We start from the raw sequence: 15,419 nt of genomic DNA, 5'->3' as shown, positions 1-15,419 counted from the left end.
GTGGGGTATACATGTGTAGAGCTAGGTCTGCTTGTGCAATGAGTCTTTCCCCCCTCTTCTCCCCCTGCACGCTCCCTAATCCTGTTCTGTGGGTTCCCCCAACACTCCAGAGCAGACTGGGGAGGAGAGGAGGGAAGGTCCCATTGCACGAGTGGTCCTCATTCTGTGTACACATCAACTTAGCTGAATCCATTCTGCTAATCACTAGCAGGAGGCACTTCTTTCAGGCATTCCTTGTTCTTCCTCACACAGGACAGAATATCTCTAAGGCAATGCCAACTGTGACACAGAAAACAAATGATAAGATTTCTTTACTCTGGTGACAGCCCTAACATAGATAAAATAGACAAAATCAGTAGGTCTTTGTATGATCATAGCTAAGATTAATCTTTGTGTCTACCAGGAAGCTACAAAAAATAGGGATAATATGCATGAACCAAATGCACAAATCTGGATTTATTGAGCTTGCTTGAGTAAGTGTTTGGATACAGCTAAATGTATGGTATTACATATGTGAGAAAAAAATAAACAATATGAGTCACATTCACAACAGAGGGAAATGTAGGTTTGAGGCCATCATCGTCCCTCCAATGCACTGGTCTTTTCATCTGAAACAAGAATTTGTATTGACAGAAAATGAACAGTTTGATTTTCAATAGGAAAGTGAAAATATGTTTCCAGCAATAGAGCACTGGGATTTTCTAACTTCGGACAACTCTGCCCACATCAACTTTGTCTGCTACTGAATCTTCTTATTTTGGCAAAGGATTCTCAGGTGTTCGCTTGGAGCTCACCCAACTCTCCCCTGAGGCTGCATAGTTCAGAAGACAGTTGGTAGGAATGGGCAAGCTGGAAAATCCGTCCTGACATTCTCGTTGAGTAGCCTCTGTTAAGCTTCTAAGGAACCCCAGGGGTTCTCCAGAACACAGTTTGAAAATCACAAGTAGATGGGGATTCCAGGCCCAAATATGGATGGAAATATGGTCACTGAATATGCCATAGTCAGATAGCTGAAGGGCAATCTATAAAGCAGCTTGTCGTTTGTAGAGACAGAAGCAGTCCCTGGGTTTTGGGAGGCAAAGGTTTTGCATGTCAGATTCCCAGATCTTTTGAGGGCTGAACACGTCTGGATCACACAGCTGCCACTTCCAGTAAACCTAATGAACATTCATGCACCATAGATCCCATTAAGTCACAAAGGTTGGCTTAATAGCAGGCAGTGAGCGCCAGCCCATCCAGTTTCCAGAACAATCCCTGTTCTGTTTGGGACCACAAGCCAACTCCTTGCCATTATTCCACTGTACTTAGAAAGGATGTCAGAGATGGGGGTGAGCATGCCGCAGTAGAGAACAATGTACTTTTAAAAACAAACACCATTTAGAGAGGGAAAAAGGAAAGAAAAGCAGCCCCTGTTGGAATAGGACGGTGAAGCGTTTCAAATATTGTCACACCATTGCATGCAGAATATTTAAGGGAGATTTGTTGGTTGATTGTTCCTTCTTAAGGTATGCTTGGGGTGAAAGGTCAGTGTTACAGAGAGCAGAGTAAAGGCAAGGTACAATGACATCCAGAGCCTGAGAGCTTGCGGTCTTGGCTGTCTCTAAAACAGTAGATGGGGTATCAGTCTTGAGATCTAGTCAAGGATGTCACTGAAGGTGCTGAAGCTGATGCAAGTCTCTGGACTTTAGGAGTGGCTGTTTGGCTCCAAGCAGGGTACACAGGATGTGTAGGAAGTTCTCGCATGCTGCCACTGCTCCTGATGGTTAGATCAGGATATATGGCAGCTTGAAGTCTCTCCTCTCCGTAAGGCACTTCAGCCTTGGGCTGCTGCTGGCTGCTCTCAGCGAGACATCATCCGTACAAACTCTGCAGGAAGGGGACCCAAATATGTCATCAGGAGGGGAGAGAAAAGCATTTTCCATCTGCTGCTGGCCCAGAAGAGGGACTTCTTTTATAGATAACTAGAGAACGTATGGGAGCCACCATCTCTGTCTGTCTGTCCATCCATCCAGCTCAGTTCCATATATCCCATCCCACTCTTCTAACATTCCGTCACATTTTAGAGCATCCTTCCCCAACCTGGAGCCTTCCAGATGTTTTGAACTACAATTCCCATCAGCCCCAGCATGGCCAATGGCCAATGGTCAGGGATGATGAGAGATGTAGTGCAAAACATCTGAAGTGTACGTAGTTGGGGGAGGCTGCTCTAGTATGACCATGAAATACAATCCAGGACAGGGCTATGCAGATTGAGGCTCACTAAATTCCCATTGAGCTTAACAGAACAATATTTTGCAAAGAATGAAAGTTTAATGACTCTCATCTCCCCTACTTCCCCCTCCTAACTTTCTCTTTCTCGACTTTCTCCCCTCTCCTCTCTCCCCCCCCCCACCCCACATTGTCTACAACAAAAAAAGTCTCAGACCAACTGTAATTGATTGGTATGAAGGATGCTATAATTTAAAAAGAGAGGCACTGAATGTACTTTTGTTACTTACAGAAATATTTCAGTAAAACATTTAAAAATGTAAATCAGCGGTGAGAAGCAACACTGTTGAGGAAGGGCAAAACCTGCTCAACCCTTTCCTTGCTTCACAGAGTGCAAATTGATTTGGACTCTGCTGTAGTGATGTCCCTGAATAATAAACATATTAACTTTCTCCCATAAGGGCATGGGGAAAGGAAGAGTGCTGTCACTGAAGACACCATCACTGTACAGGCAAAACCTGATTCTGTCATTCAGTTGTGCAACTTCAACTGAAAGGAGCTGCATACAGAGCGTGGAATATATTAGCATATTAACAAGCCTCTGGTTTAAAATAAAACCTAGGAACCCTGGCTTCCAAATGTTCTCTTTATGATCCGATTCCCAACTATCCCCTCAAAATTAGAAGTGACTCCTCCTAAATCCAGTCTTGACTTTCTTCTTTTTCTTTCCTGCATCAAGGATCTATAGCAGGTGTGGAATTTCTGGAACAGGGGCCAAAATTGGGCCCAACCCAGGGGTTCAAATGTGGCCCATAAGGCTGTTTTTGCCCAAATCATGCCCACCTGCCCCACAGTGACATCAGGTGTGGGGCAGGTAGAGATGTGGCTGCCAGTGCACTGTAAGACTTCAAGAAGGCTGCAATAGTACATGGGCGAGGGAAAGCAAGCTTCAAGCACCAGCTGATGGGTGGCAAAGTCATAGCCTGCTGAGGTAGCTGTATACGAGTTCCCTGCAGGCAACTTGCTCACACCATCAATACCTGTAAAAGCCAGACTTCAAATTGGTTTGGCAGGACTCACAAAGCCCTATGCCTGTGGCTTCTCAAAGTGGCAAGAATAGTGTTTCCAACATTCAGCAACCTGTTGGGCATTTGGGGATACTGCTCACTGGATTTTAGCAGGTCGGGAGGAAAACCCACCTGTCAAATCATTTGATGTCATAATGGCATCCTGTGATTCAACAGGCGAGTTGTCCCATCCATCATTCAAAGTTGGCCCATGGGGGGCAGTCAGAGAAGGATTTGGCCCAAAGAGCCAAAATTGTTACCCACCTCTACTCTACATCCTGCATTCGTTTTCAAAAGCAGGATGAGATCCCCCTCCCAGCCTAAATCCTCACTTCTTTCCCAGTTAGAAAAAGCAAATCATCATCATCATCATCATCCCTCAAAGGAAGGGCTTTCCTGATACCTTCAAAGTCCACAAGGCCATCCCCATTCAGATCAACATCTTTGAGTATCTCATCCACCTCACGGTAGTTCAGCTGCTGTCCCAAGAGTTTGCGCATGGCTTCCCTTAGCTCAGCTATGCTGATCTGTCCATCGCCATTTGTGTCAAACTGGAAGGAAACAAATAAACAACCCTGATTCCAGCACCTTGTTTAACCATCTACCATATCCACACAATTCTCCAGTCTCTTGTGCTCACCTCCCTGAGCGCAGCTGAAGTAGATGGAAGCGTATTGTTCTCTTGGAACGACAAAACCACTTTTTTATAAAAAGGAGAAGACTTTTTGCAGTTTGGAAAGTAGTAGAAAAACACATTAAAAAGTGTGGGATGAATGAATGCTTACTGGGAAGACATGTAAACACCCTGTAAGAAAATCAGGACGAAGGCTGATTCTTATATAATTACCCTGTTAACAAACAACAAGAAAGGAGATTCCGACTAAACATCAGGAAGAACTTTCTGACGGTAATAGCTGTTGGACAGTGGAACAGACTCCCATGAGAGGTGGTGGACTCTCCTTCCTTGGAGGTTTTTAAGCAAAGTTTGGATGGCCATCTGTCATGTATGATCTGGTTGAGATTCCTGTATGGCAGGAGGTTGTACTAGATGACCCTCGGGGCCCCTGTCTACTCAGATTCCATGAAATCTAAACAAATGCTCCATAAAGACTAGTCTAACCATGGCTTAAACTTTGCGCAAGCAAATCAGGGTGAATGCTGAACAACCCCATCTTCTGGAGGAGTCCAAATCACAGAATGATGGGTGGATGGGTGCAATGTTTGCAGGTGGCAGGAAAACTTCAGGAAGGCTGAAGTGACAGTGTCAATCCACTTTCCTTCATGATTGCCACTGACATCCACACATGTACACCAACAGCAAGAGTGAAGTGCTTTAAGTGGCACTGATGAAATCAAATGAATCAGCTGAGAACTGTTTGTGTAGGGCTGCAATACATCCAGGTTTTCCCGGAATCAGACTGTCAAAATGGCATCATTCTGGGCGGACTTTTGCCCAACTGGCAACATGTCCGGGGAAACCCAGACATACGGCAACTATGGCAATTTTTAAGGAAAAATGCTGTAAAAAAAAAGCACCCCCCTAAAGCTCAAAAACTTTGACCAAAAGAAAGCCAACTTTGTCTGGATTTTCACTTTTGGGAATATAGTAACCCTACGTTTGTGTTTTGTGATGCCTGGGAGAACCACTATATGAGAAGACAGGACAGCAGAATGAGAAATAAGATTCCTCAATATACCACCTACCCACCCACCGTCTGATGCTACCCTCTTCTGGTCCCGCAAGTTGAGTCACCTGACTCTCACCTCTCGGAAGGCATCCCGCAGTTCTTTCACCCCAATCATGTCTGCAGTTTCTGCCAGCATCTTGGGGCCCATCAGTTCCACAAAGTCATCAAAATCCACCTTCCCTCCAGCTATAGATACAGAAAAACAGTTTCAGCCAGAGCCAGACAGTGCCATGTTAGATATTATAGTATATATAATTATACTCTGGGACAATTCACAACCAACATAATGGAAGAATTTTCCCATTTGTGCTGCCGTTCCTATCCCTACCCTCTCCGTTGCCACTTCTTGTGTGGAATTTATCTGCTTATGCAGCAAACCAGGAGAGTGAATAGGCTCCCATGAATGCAAACTCTTGAGTCCTTTCAGAAAAGCCACACAGCTGGTGACATGTCCTTGCATCAGCTGATTCACACCACCATTTTGCACTTGGTAGTTAGGTGCTGCTCCTGCCAAACTGAGTTTATTATACAGTGGTACCTCGGGTTACATATGCTTCAGGTTACAGACTCTGCTAACCCAGAAATAGCACCTTGGGTTAAGAACTTTGCTTCAGGATGAGAAAAGAAATTGTGCTCTGGCGGCGCAGCGGCAGCAGGAGGCCCCATTAGCTAAAGTGGTGCTTCAGGTTAAGAACAGTTTCAGGTTAAGAACAGACCTCCAGAACGAATTAAGTTCTTAACCCGAGGTACCAATGTACATGCAAAGTAACTGATCGATCGAACCAGGCATCTCCAGTAATAAACATCTCTTACCTTACAGGGTGGTCATAAGGATTACTGAGATGATAATGTGCGAAATGCTTTGAACACCCTATACAGATGCTTAAACACTGTCCCCTCATCCCCTCTGACATTTCTGTGGGAAACTCATGGCCATCCAACTATTGCTGGATTATAACTTCTAACATCGCGGATCAATGGCCATGCTGGCTGCAGCTAATGGGATCTGGACTCCAACAACATCTGGAGGGCCGCAGGTTCCCTACCTCTACTCTAAGGAGAGATATCCAAGAAGTGTTTGCATCCTCCCCTCCCCCTTTTTGTGTGTGGTCATTTTGCTTGAATCCAGCAACTGTGAAAATCCATTTCTTCCCCCTGAAACATCATACTGTAGTATTTAACTCAGTAATGCTAGGCACATACTGATCTGCTGAGACAATTCAATGAGCTCCATCTCAGTGGGCATGTAGCCCATGGTTCGCATACATTCCCCCAGGTCTTTGTAGCTGATGTAGCCGTCATGGTCCTTGTCAAACTCTCGGAAGGCCTCCTTTAGCTCTGGAAAGAGAAGGGAAGCAATAAGAATCCCCCTGGAAAGCAGGTAATGCATCTGTGTCTTGCAAACACCAAGTAAGTGAGAAGGGAGTGATGGAGTTAGCATCTGATTTGCTACACAATGAAGGAGCTGATATGTTTCACCAACAGCCCTTCCTCACTTTTGGAGTTCAGCTCCAGAGACATATGGCCTTGGCCCGGTATACCTGAAGGAGCATCTCCACCCCCATTGTCCAGCCTGGATACTGATATCTAGCATTGGGGGCCTTCTGGCGGTTTCCTCACTGCGAGGAGTGAGGTTACAGGGAACCAGGCAGAGGGCCTTCTTGGCAGTTGTGCCCACCCTGTGGTAGGCCCTCCCATCAGATGTCAAGGAAATAAACAACTATCTGACTTTTAGAAGACATCTGAACACAGCCCAGTATAGGGAAGTTTTTAAAGTTTGATGTTCTACTGTGTTTGATGTTTTAATTTGTTGGAATCTGCCCAGAGTGGCTGGGACAACCCAGTCAGATAGTGGCATATTAACAACAACAACAACAACAACAACAGGAATGCCACTAGAGGGATTTTCAATGCTAGTCCAATCAGAACTTTCGTATGAGGGCTGAGTCCATAATTAGAGTCAAGGAACTGAACTGGATATCTGATAGCTGCCCTCTAGATGGGGTGGTGGGCCCAGGAGAGGCAAAGGAGGAAAGCAAAGCAAGGGATTCATACATCTAGACATGGGAGCAAAGCATAAGGAAGCCAGAGGCAAGTTGACAAAGCAACAAGGCAGCATTAAGAGAAACCAAAGAAGCTTAGTGAAGCTTAGCAGATGCAGTAGACTTCTGGTTGGTTAGACTAATGACTAAAGAGCAAGGCAGGATCCATGAGGTTCCCCAAAGACAGGGTTAGCCAACGCAGTGGCCTCCGGATGTTCTTGGACTACACATCCCATCAGCACCAGCCAGAATGGCCAATTATCAGGGATGATGGGTGTTGTAGGCCATGAACATCTGGAGGGCACCATGTTGGCTAACCCTACCTTAAGATGTTGAGCATCAATTTTCTTTTTACCTTCGATCTCCTCTGGTCGCAGCTCTCTGTCCTGGGGAAAGAAAGAGAGTAGAGGTTGATAAAACAGATATCTATCATCTATCTATCTATCTATCTATCATCTATCTATCTATCTGCTTTGCCTGCCCACATCCAATCTACTGATCTCTTCGTCAGAAGCTGTCCCAGGTTAAGGAAGTCTTCCTTGCCCTCTCTACGAACAGAAAAAAACTGTTACTCCGTGCATCCTGATTCTGTGTGTGCTTACTTCAAAATAAGTCCCACTACGCTTAAAGGGGCTTCCTACCAAGTCACACTGCATCACTGTTGGATTCCATGCAAATATTGTGTCAGAATACTGTGGCTACAAATTCCCTGGAGGAAAGCCCTTCTGGCTCCCTGCAGAAAGGCAATAGGGGCAAGTGTTGTGCTTCCAGTGATAGTTCCCTAGGCTTGGTGTTTGTGTAATGCAGCCCGAAGGCTGGTGCGTTTCAGTGGCTAAGAGATTATTAACAGCCCCCTCAGGCGAGTGCTCTATATGGGTGTATTTTGCAACACGTTCTTGCCACAATAAAAGTGCATTAATTATACAGTTCTGCTTTAGTTTGTTCTGCAATGTTGCTCCAATGCTCTCACACTGTTACTGTCAAGAAAGGCTACAGCACAACAAAAGCAGGGCAGAAATAAGCCAGGATATTTGTGGTATAAAAAAGTTGTGTGGTTGCAGAAGGATGTTATGGGACGTACACTGAATGGAAGTCAAACCTTCCCAGGTGCAAACAGTATTGAAAGCAGGAATGTACTTGACTGCCCCAAAAGCGTAATGAGCACAAATAATCATGGATGCACCATGTTTTAGGAAGCCCTTTGTCTTGAACTCACTAGAAGACCTTAAGGAAATTGCTCGTGCTGTCAACCACAGCCTGCCCCCCCTTCCCACATATCTGTTAATATATAGGTATTTAATACTATCCCACCTTACAGGGTAAGGATTGCAATAAGATAATGTATGTGAAGAGCTTTGCACCATTTAAAGCCATAAACAAAAGTGCCGATCATTACCAGCATTGCCTCATTGCCTGGCTGTTAACCTACGCAACATGGACTCAGTGAAGGCACCCTTTCACTAGCCTATTTCCATGTAGGAATTAGTTTATATACTGCAAAACACAATCTGCATGGTTTTAGATCATGGCATGAACAATTTCTCTTCCATAAGTCCATGGATTGAACAGCGGCGGCACACATCAACCTCCCAATTTATATACCTGTAGCAAAATATAACATGTTTGATTTCTTATGCCACCTTATCCATGTTTATTCCTCAGTGAAGATTATTCCGCAGGGAGGAAAGAGTAAGATTTAATTATTGGGTTGTCTTTATTTTTGCTTTTATTATGTGTTTTCTGTTTTTTATATTGTGATTTTATGTTGTGAGCCGCCCTGAGATCCACGCGTATAGGGCGGTACACAAATTTAATAAATAGCAACAACAACAGGCCCAAGCTATGTTCCAGCACAGGGGCATACTGAAGGTTTGAGGAGCAGGGCAGTCCATGCAAAGAGAGAAGGGGCAACTACACTCTCACGCTCACTATAAATGGTGCAGCAGCAGTGGATGTGCAATACATACGATTTGCGTGATGGCGATGCTCTGGCGCAAGAAGATGCAGGCTGGCCCCACCAAGCCATGCAAGACCGAGTAATTCTGCAATGGTGGATACTGCGTGCCGTCAGCCCCTTCGTCCATGTCGTTGCTGGTAGAGGCAGGGGAGCCAGGAGCCTCAGCGGAGGGCTGCTTATTCTCCTGTAGCATAGCTTGCAATTAGCTAAGTACAGTTAGAGACCCCGACTTCCCCCTCTATCAGGACCTGGGTGTTTAAGGCCCAGGCTTTAGGGAAGCAGGGTATCTGGTAATGGAGAGTATGGGAAAGGGAGCAACAAAGGGGGAAACAAGACATATGCTAGAGAAATAACACAATTTCCCCCTAAAAGAAATCCACTTTTCTCATCCTTAAATTTATCTCAATGCCTCAGCATCTCTGCTCATTGGGCAATTGCCATAATTAGGCAGACCTCCATCTCCACAATGCTGGGGTCCCCAACCTGGGGCCCTCAAGGTCTTCCTCTGGTGGCCACAAAGCCTTTGAGCTCCCTACCCCCACATCGCCCACTGCCCCCTTTGTCATGGGATGGTGAGGATAATTACCATTTTTCTCACTGAAAGGTTCATGAAGCTGAAGGAGGAAGTTGAAAGAGCGACACTCCCTCTTGCTTCCTCTCTCAGTTCAAAGAGCTTTTCAAAGTTCAGGTTGGCACCTGAGCAGATGGACAGAAAGTAAAGCAACTAATAACGTAGCAGAGAAAGGGAAGGAATTTGGAAGAGGGAAAGAGAGCAACTATGAGGTGGAAGAATGTATGTTCAAATCAATACACATTAGATCCAGCAAAATGGAACCTCTTAAAACTGTGTGATTTCAATGTGAGTTCCCCCTCTCCTGCAAAACCATCCCCAAATCATTGAACCCCTCTATCCTCATTGACTGCCCCATAAAAATCACAGATACAGTATCTTCCAGGGCAATCCTTATGGATCCAAGGCAATACCTTCTCGGTAGTGGCACCTGCCCTGTAGAATGCCCTCCCACCAGATGTTAAAGAGAAAAACAACTACCAGACTTTTAGAAGACATCTGAAGGCAGCCCTGTTTAGGGAAGCTTTTAATGTTTGACAGACTATTGTATTTTAATATTCCATTGGAAGCAGAATATTATAAATAAATAAATTATTATTATTATTATTATTATTATTATTATTATTATTATTATTATTATTACAAGGGTTCCCCAAAAAACAACCATCAAATCATAGGTAACATCTCTATTTTGAAATATGTGTTCCGGGATTTTTTGTGGTTTTGTCATCCTCCTATGTAAAAACCATAAAGATTCATAAGGATCTGTGCCTTGCTGATAAGCTGAAACTTGGTCCTGCATGCAACAAAGAACAATAATTATCAGAAGGCTTAAGAATGTTGACAACCACTTGCCTTCCATTGGCTCTGCCCCCAGGAAAGCTGTTGGCAAGTCATAAAGGGAAAGCTACAGGAAATTCACAGGCATGGGGCCAAGATTTGACACCCTCAAAGCCCCTTCGCCTTCCCAAAGTCAGGTAAGGGAGGTGCCAGGCTGGGAAGGAGGCACAGGGATCTGGCAGGGTCCTTGAGTCCTCCTGACTCCTTCCCACAGCTGGGCAAGTGCTAACTCGGCTTTGAGAAGGAGGTGGGAGGGCTCTAGGACCCTCTCAAAGCTCTCATGCCTCCTTCCCAAAGCCCAGCACTTACTAGGCTTTGAGAAAGTTGGAAGAGGACCCCTTAGCCTCCCCCACCCCCACACCCTGTGGGGGGGGGACCAGTTGTGCTGCCCTAAATCCACCACTGCCAGGACATTGAAGAAGGGAATGCCCAGGGCTTCCCCCCCCCCCATGAGATGGCCTGTGAATCATCTGAAACTGAGTCCTCCTAGGGGAAATGTCTCCACATACTATACAGAGAGAGATGCCACAATTAGCTCTCTTGCTCTCTCTCACACTAACACACAAAGCAATGACACAGATGCTCTAACAACAAGAAAAATGCACTAGCACAATTGCTACGTTTCTTGGCAGTCCCTCTCTATCTTTCCATACACATCTGCGCCACAGACTTACATTTTATTAAATAGTCCTTTTCCCTCCCTAAGGACTCCCAGGGAACTGCAGTTTTACGCAGAGATCTTTACCAGAATTCTCAGCATTTCACTAAACTCATTATTTGGGATAAGTCATGACAGCTGAATAAAACTGATGTAGCTTTGCAGTGCTAATATCCCTTAACTCTGATTAAATACAGATGAACCTCTACCCAGTGCTAATTCACTAGGGGGGACTGCACACACAGCCCCTGGAAAAGGGGACCATATGTATAGTAACATTCTCCTCACCCATATGGTTGGATGGTATAGTTGATGGGTCCCTCATGTGGTTATACTGTGGTAATGTGGCTATTACTGTGGTATTCTCTCTCTCTCTCTCTCTCTCTCTCTCTCTCTCTCTCTCTCACACACACACACACACACACACACACACACACAGTTAAATTCAATAATATTGATATATACAAAAATGGGGGCAAAATGCTTCCTAGCATTTGCTGGGTTGGAGATCTCCATCTGCTGCCACGCAATTTCTGTTCTCATCCTGAGGTAAAGTTCTTAACCTGAGGTACTACTTCCGGGTTAGCGGAGTCTGTAATTCAAAGTGTTTGTAACCAGAGGTGTATGTAACCTGAGGTACCACTGCATCTCCATGGGGCTCATGCCAAGGACAGACTAGGGCAGCTCCCCAACAACTGTCCTGCTCTGCTGTCACTGCACACCTCACACCAATGCTGCCTTTTTGCGAGGAAGAGGGAAGTGGCAGGTTCATTTTACACATATTTACACCTGAAGCCTTCAATAGAGGAGAGGCAAAACATTATACCCCAAGAGTGTCCCTCATTGCCCTTCTCATAGCTACAGTGAGCTTGGGTCTAAAGTAGCACCCAGTCATGGCTCCTGGCCGTGGCGGAGAATGCATGTAAGTGCCGGGGGGGGGCAGGACATGGAGGGCAAAAGCAGCCCTCCAGCCCCAAGCCGTTTTGTGAGGCTGGAACGATCTCAGCCTTGCAAAGTGGCACAGGGCTGACTTGGGGAGGGTGGTGTGAGCAGCGTGCCCCACCCCAGGAAAATGCACCACGCTACACCCCTGGCCTTTTCAGTGCAGCATCTTTCAGCCAGCGCCATATGGAGTTCTCTCCTTCCTGCTTCTCCTTCCCAGAAAAAAACCCTTGCCAAGAAACTTCTCCCCTTCTGTCTGCTTGTCCCCTTTCTACCTGCTATTCCAAGCCTAGTATTAAAAGGTGACAATTTTCCTGTGACCTCCATCATCTTCATCGCTCAGTGTAACAGTGGCAACCTCCATTGGAAGAGACCCAAGGATTTTCCTGTGATGGGCCGCCAACACATTTTCTCATGCTTAATAGCTTCTATCGCAGGTGAGCCCCTGGCCTGGAAAAGGAGCTTAGCCTGTATTTTTCTACTGGCCTGGCATCTTTCCTTCAATATGCTAAATATTATCTAAATTACAACACTTTATTGAATTCTAGCATTCACTAACTCTAGCAGTTATGGATGCCCTTGCACCCTCAAACTCTGTTACCCCAGATCTGTAACAATAGCAAAAGGAAAAAGGGGAAAAAAGGATAATCCATGTAATGAATTAACTCATTATTTAGCTCCTTCATATTTTCAGACGTGGTCACATTTATTTAAGTGAATGAACTGGGGGCCCTCCCAAAGGTCCCCCAGACCATAAATCTGCCACTGGTCATGTCCCTTCTCTGCTCAGGCACTGGTGGCAATACATACCATACAATGACATGCAAGAATATGAGAGATACCATACATTGTGACACCCAATGCCCATAGAACTTCTATTATATCAGGAGCATACTGAGGCTCACCTGGTTGAATCTTCATTGACACAATCCACAAACAGGCCTTGTATGATACACCAAGAGAAGAAGGAAGCATTGAATGGAATCTAGGAGTTTGAGGTTGTTATTGTTTGCTTAGATGCAAGAAAAGCAAAGAGGATCTAGATGCTGGCCTAAGAGGGACTAAGTAGATGAGAGAGAAGGTGACCAAGTAGATGGAGAAAAGGGGGTCACTGAAGCCTTCTGCAGACACTATTCTGAAGAACACATCTGCCTTCATTCTAGTAACCTGGAGCACTGGAACCTGGCCTTCGTAGGAATCGGAGATGATGCCACAGCCCCCCATCTGGAGTGGTACCACAGGGGCCTAGCATTCTCGCCATGTTCCCTCGGATAACTGACCTCAGCCATGGGGCTTCAACCACTGACAGGAATCCATGCACACACTCTGGGAAGCGAGGAAAGTAGACAGACAGACATGCAAAAAACCAGCCACACACAGGGATTCCAACACAAAGGCATGAAGATGTAAGGATGACAAGGGGCACCCTCCCCTCCATCCTCTCCCCCTACCTTGGAGAGCCGCCTGCCCGGTGTTTTGGTGCAGTTGCCCATGGCTGCTAAGTCCCCCCCATCCCACAGAGCACAGTATGGGGCTGGAGGCAGCTGGCGCCGATGGCAGATATATATATTTTTATAGTAACAAGTGATTCTCTTCCTGGGAGGTTTAGACGCTTTGGGGATTTTCAGGGTTTTTATTGTTGAATATATCCAGAATATTAAGGGAAAGTGAACAGAGGGGGGTGGAGGGAGGGAGGGAGGGCGTGGGCCACAGCCATAATCCTCAGGATTATATGCAACTCAATCATAGATGGTGCTAAAGCAGAGAGAGCAGGGAGAAAGCAAGCAGCTCTTCTTCAAAGCATTTTAACTCCACAGTGGCCCAGGAAGGAGAGGGCCAGTCCCGCCTTGTCCTTCCTGACTCACATCCAAAAGCCCCACTCAGATGCTGTCTATAAGTGGTTGAAAAGGATGGCTGCCCATCATCATGCCCCCTCCCCTCAGAGCAGTGAGGCCATAATCTACCGTGACAATCAACGAGATTTTCAAATCTTTGTTCCAGGGAGTGGCTGCATCCACTGAGCTCTGATGCTGAGAGACCCAGCCACATTATTGGGCGAGCGAGATGGTGCGGTGGGGGCAGGGTGGGGCGGGGATAGGGATAGGGGAAGCATGCCTTACCAATTGTCAGTCAGGCTTATTGGTTGGCCACAAGATGTGAACCAGTTAGCAGAATCCACTGTATTATTTATAGACTCACAGTGCATTTTCATGAGTGACGTTAAGAACTCTTCATCCCTAATGCATTACTTGCAGATGTTGCTTCCCCCCCCCCCCCCATGCAGAAGGGAAATTGGAAATTTTCGTTCAGAGGCTAGTTCTGGTCTTCAGGACTCTTATTTGGGAAGTGAAAACACAACCCTTATGTCATTTGTGAAAATGTATTTGAATCCTAGCAGTTCATGTTAAAACTGGATTAAGTGAGATTGACCTAACTACTTTTTTCCTTGAAAATCTCCCCCTGCATACCCCCTTAAAAGAAAGATAGCAACTTCCTTAAGCAACTGCAGGATATAAAATAAGTCTAGAGCCATCTGAAGTGTTTCACAGCTCATGGGCTACAGATTTCAGAGTTGGCAATGGTGGTGTGATAAAGCAAGTCATTGTACAAAACATTTACAACCACTTTTTCCTGCCCTGCCTTTTTACTAGTCAAACAGGATTTGCAGATTTATAGGATAAAATAAATGAGTCATACCACTGGCTGGGGCTGATGGGAGCTGTAGTCCAGAATAGCTGGAGAGCACCAAGTTAGTGAAGATCGTTTTATGACTTTTTATATGTAAGTGAAGAGACTGCCAAGTATTCTGACGCACATTTCCAAGGCGGAGGTCAAATTTCAAGGTTTTTAACAACAAATTTCAACTTCTGCAAACTATCACTTTAACTGTATTGAATTCACATTCTTAACACTCTTCTTTTGTCCCATCATATATACAAGGTGATAATTTCACAGTGCCTATGTGGCCCTCGGGACTTAATGCGCACCACACCCCATCTCCCCAGGCCATGCCCCTCAAGAGTCCTTGAGTGTCTACTCTGAGTGAAACACAGCCAGGCACCAATTAATACATCTCACCATACTAGGGAACATAGCTGTCAACTTACAGATTTGAAAATAAGAGACCAGCAGCCTTGAAAATAAGGGACCAGCAGCCAAAATAAGGGATTTTAGTAAACCAGCTGAAATACGAAGTTAAAAGGGACCAGATAATTTTGGAGAACAGTGCCGGTTTTTAGCCCTTCGTTTCCAGAGGTTGCTGCTCAAGACACCAGCAGATGAAACACTGCAATTAAATAACTATAAACAGCAACCACTTTTTGCACAAAACGAAGTCTAAGCTACGAAGATGCTGCTGCAGTTCTGTATATTTTCTCTCGTGCTCCATCTGCAGCTCTCAATTCCATCAGGTGGGGCGGGGGGGGTGGAATAGCGCCCGAAGTAAA

The 15,419-nt window shown here is 45.5% G+C and overlaps 2 protein-coding genes across 5 annotated transcripts in view; one reads left to right on the top strand and one right to left on the bottom strand.

Annotated features, from left to right (window-relative positions):
• Positions 1-428: 428 nt before the first annotated feature.
• Positions 429-15,419, bottom strand: part of CABP2 (calcium binding protein 2) — a 17,572-nt gene continuing 2,581 nt past the window's right edge. Inside the window, exons 1-7 of one of the 4 annotated variants that reach the window (XM_083498403.1) lie at positions 11,819-11,921; positions 8,973-9,146; positions 7,361-7,391; positions 6,167-6,301; positions 5,040-5,149; positions 3,679-3,826; positions 429-1,866 (exon numbers count right to left, since the gene is read on the bottom strand). In XM_083498403.1, the coding sequence (XP_083354529.1) occupies positions 1,841-1,866; positions 3,679-3,826; positions 5,040-5,149; positions 6,167-6,301; positions 7,361-7,391; positions 8,973-9,089 (567 nt within the window). In that variant the 5' untranslated portion in view covers positions 9,090-9,146; positions 11,819-11,921 and the 3' untranslated portion in view covers positions 429-1,840. Of the gene's footprint in view, positions 1,867-3,678; positions 3,827-5,039; positions 5,150-6,166; positions 6,302-7,360; positions 7,392-8,972; positions 9,147-11,319; positions 11,431-11,818; positions 11,922-15,419 lie in introns of those variants that run through there. The other 3 variants (XM_083498402.1, XM_083498404.1, XM_083498401.1) reach the window with 3 other exon arrangements.
• The window catches only part of GSTP1 (glutathione S-transferase pi 1), a 16,587-nt gene continuing 14,309 nt past the window's right edge, over positions 13,142-15,419 (top strand). Inside the window, exons 1-2 of the mRNA XM_083498684.1 lie at positions 13,142-13,379; positions 14,625-14,722. The gene's annotated coding sequence lies outside the window, so the exon portion shown is untranslated. The remainder of the gene's footprint in view (positions 13,380-14,624; positions 14,723-15,419) is intronic.

This window comes from Podarcis liolepis, assembly GCF_965112155.1.
Source record: "Podarcis liolepis genome assembly, chromosome: 1".
NCBI classification, from domain to species: Eukaryota; Metazoa; Chordata; class Lepidosauria; order Squamata; family Lacertidae; genus Podarcis; species Podarcis liolepis.
The sequence above is the reverse complement of the archived record's forward strand: the minus strand, read 5'-3'. Positions and strand labels throughout refer to the sequence as shown.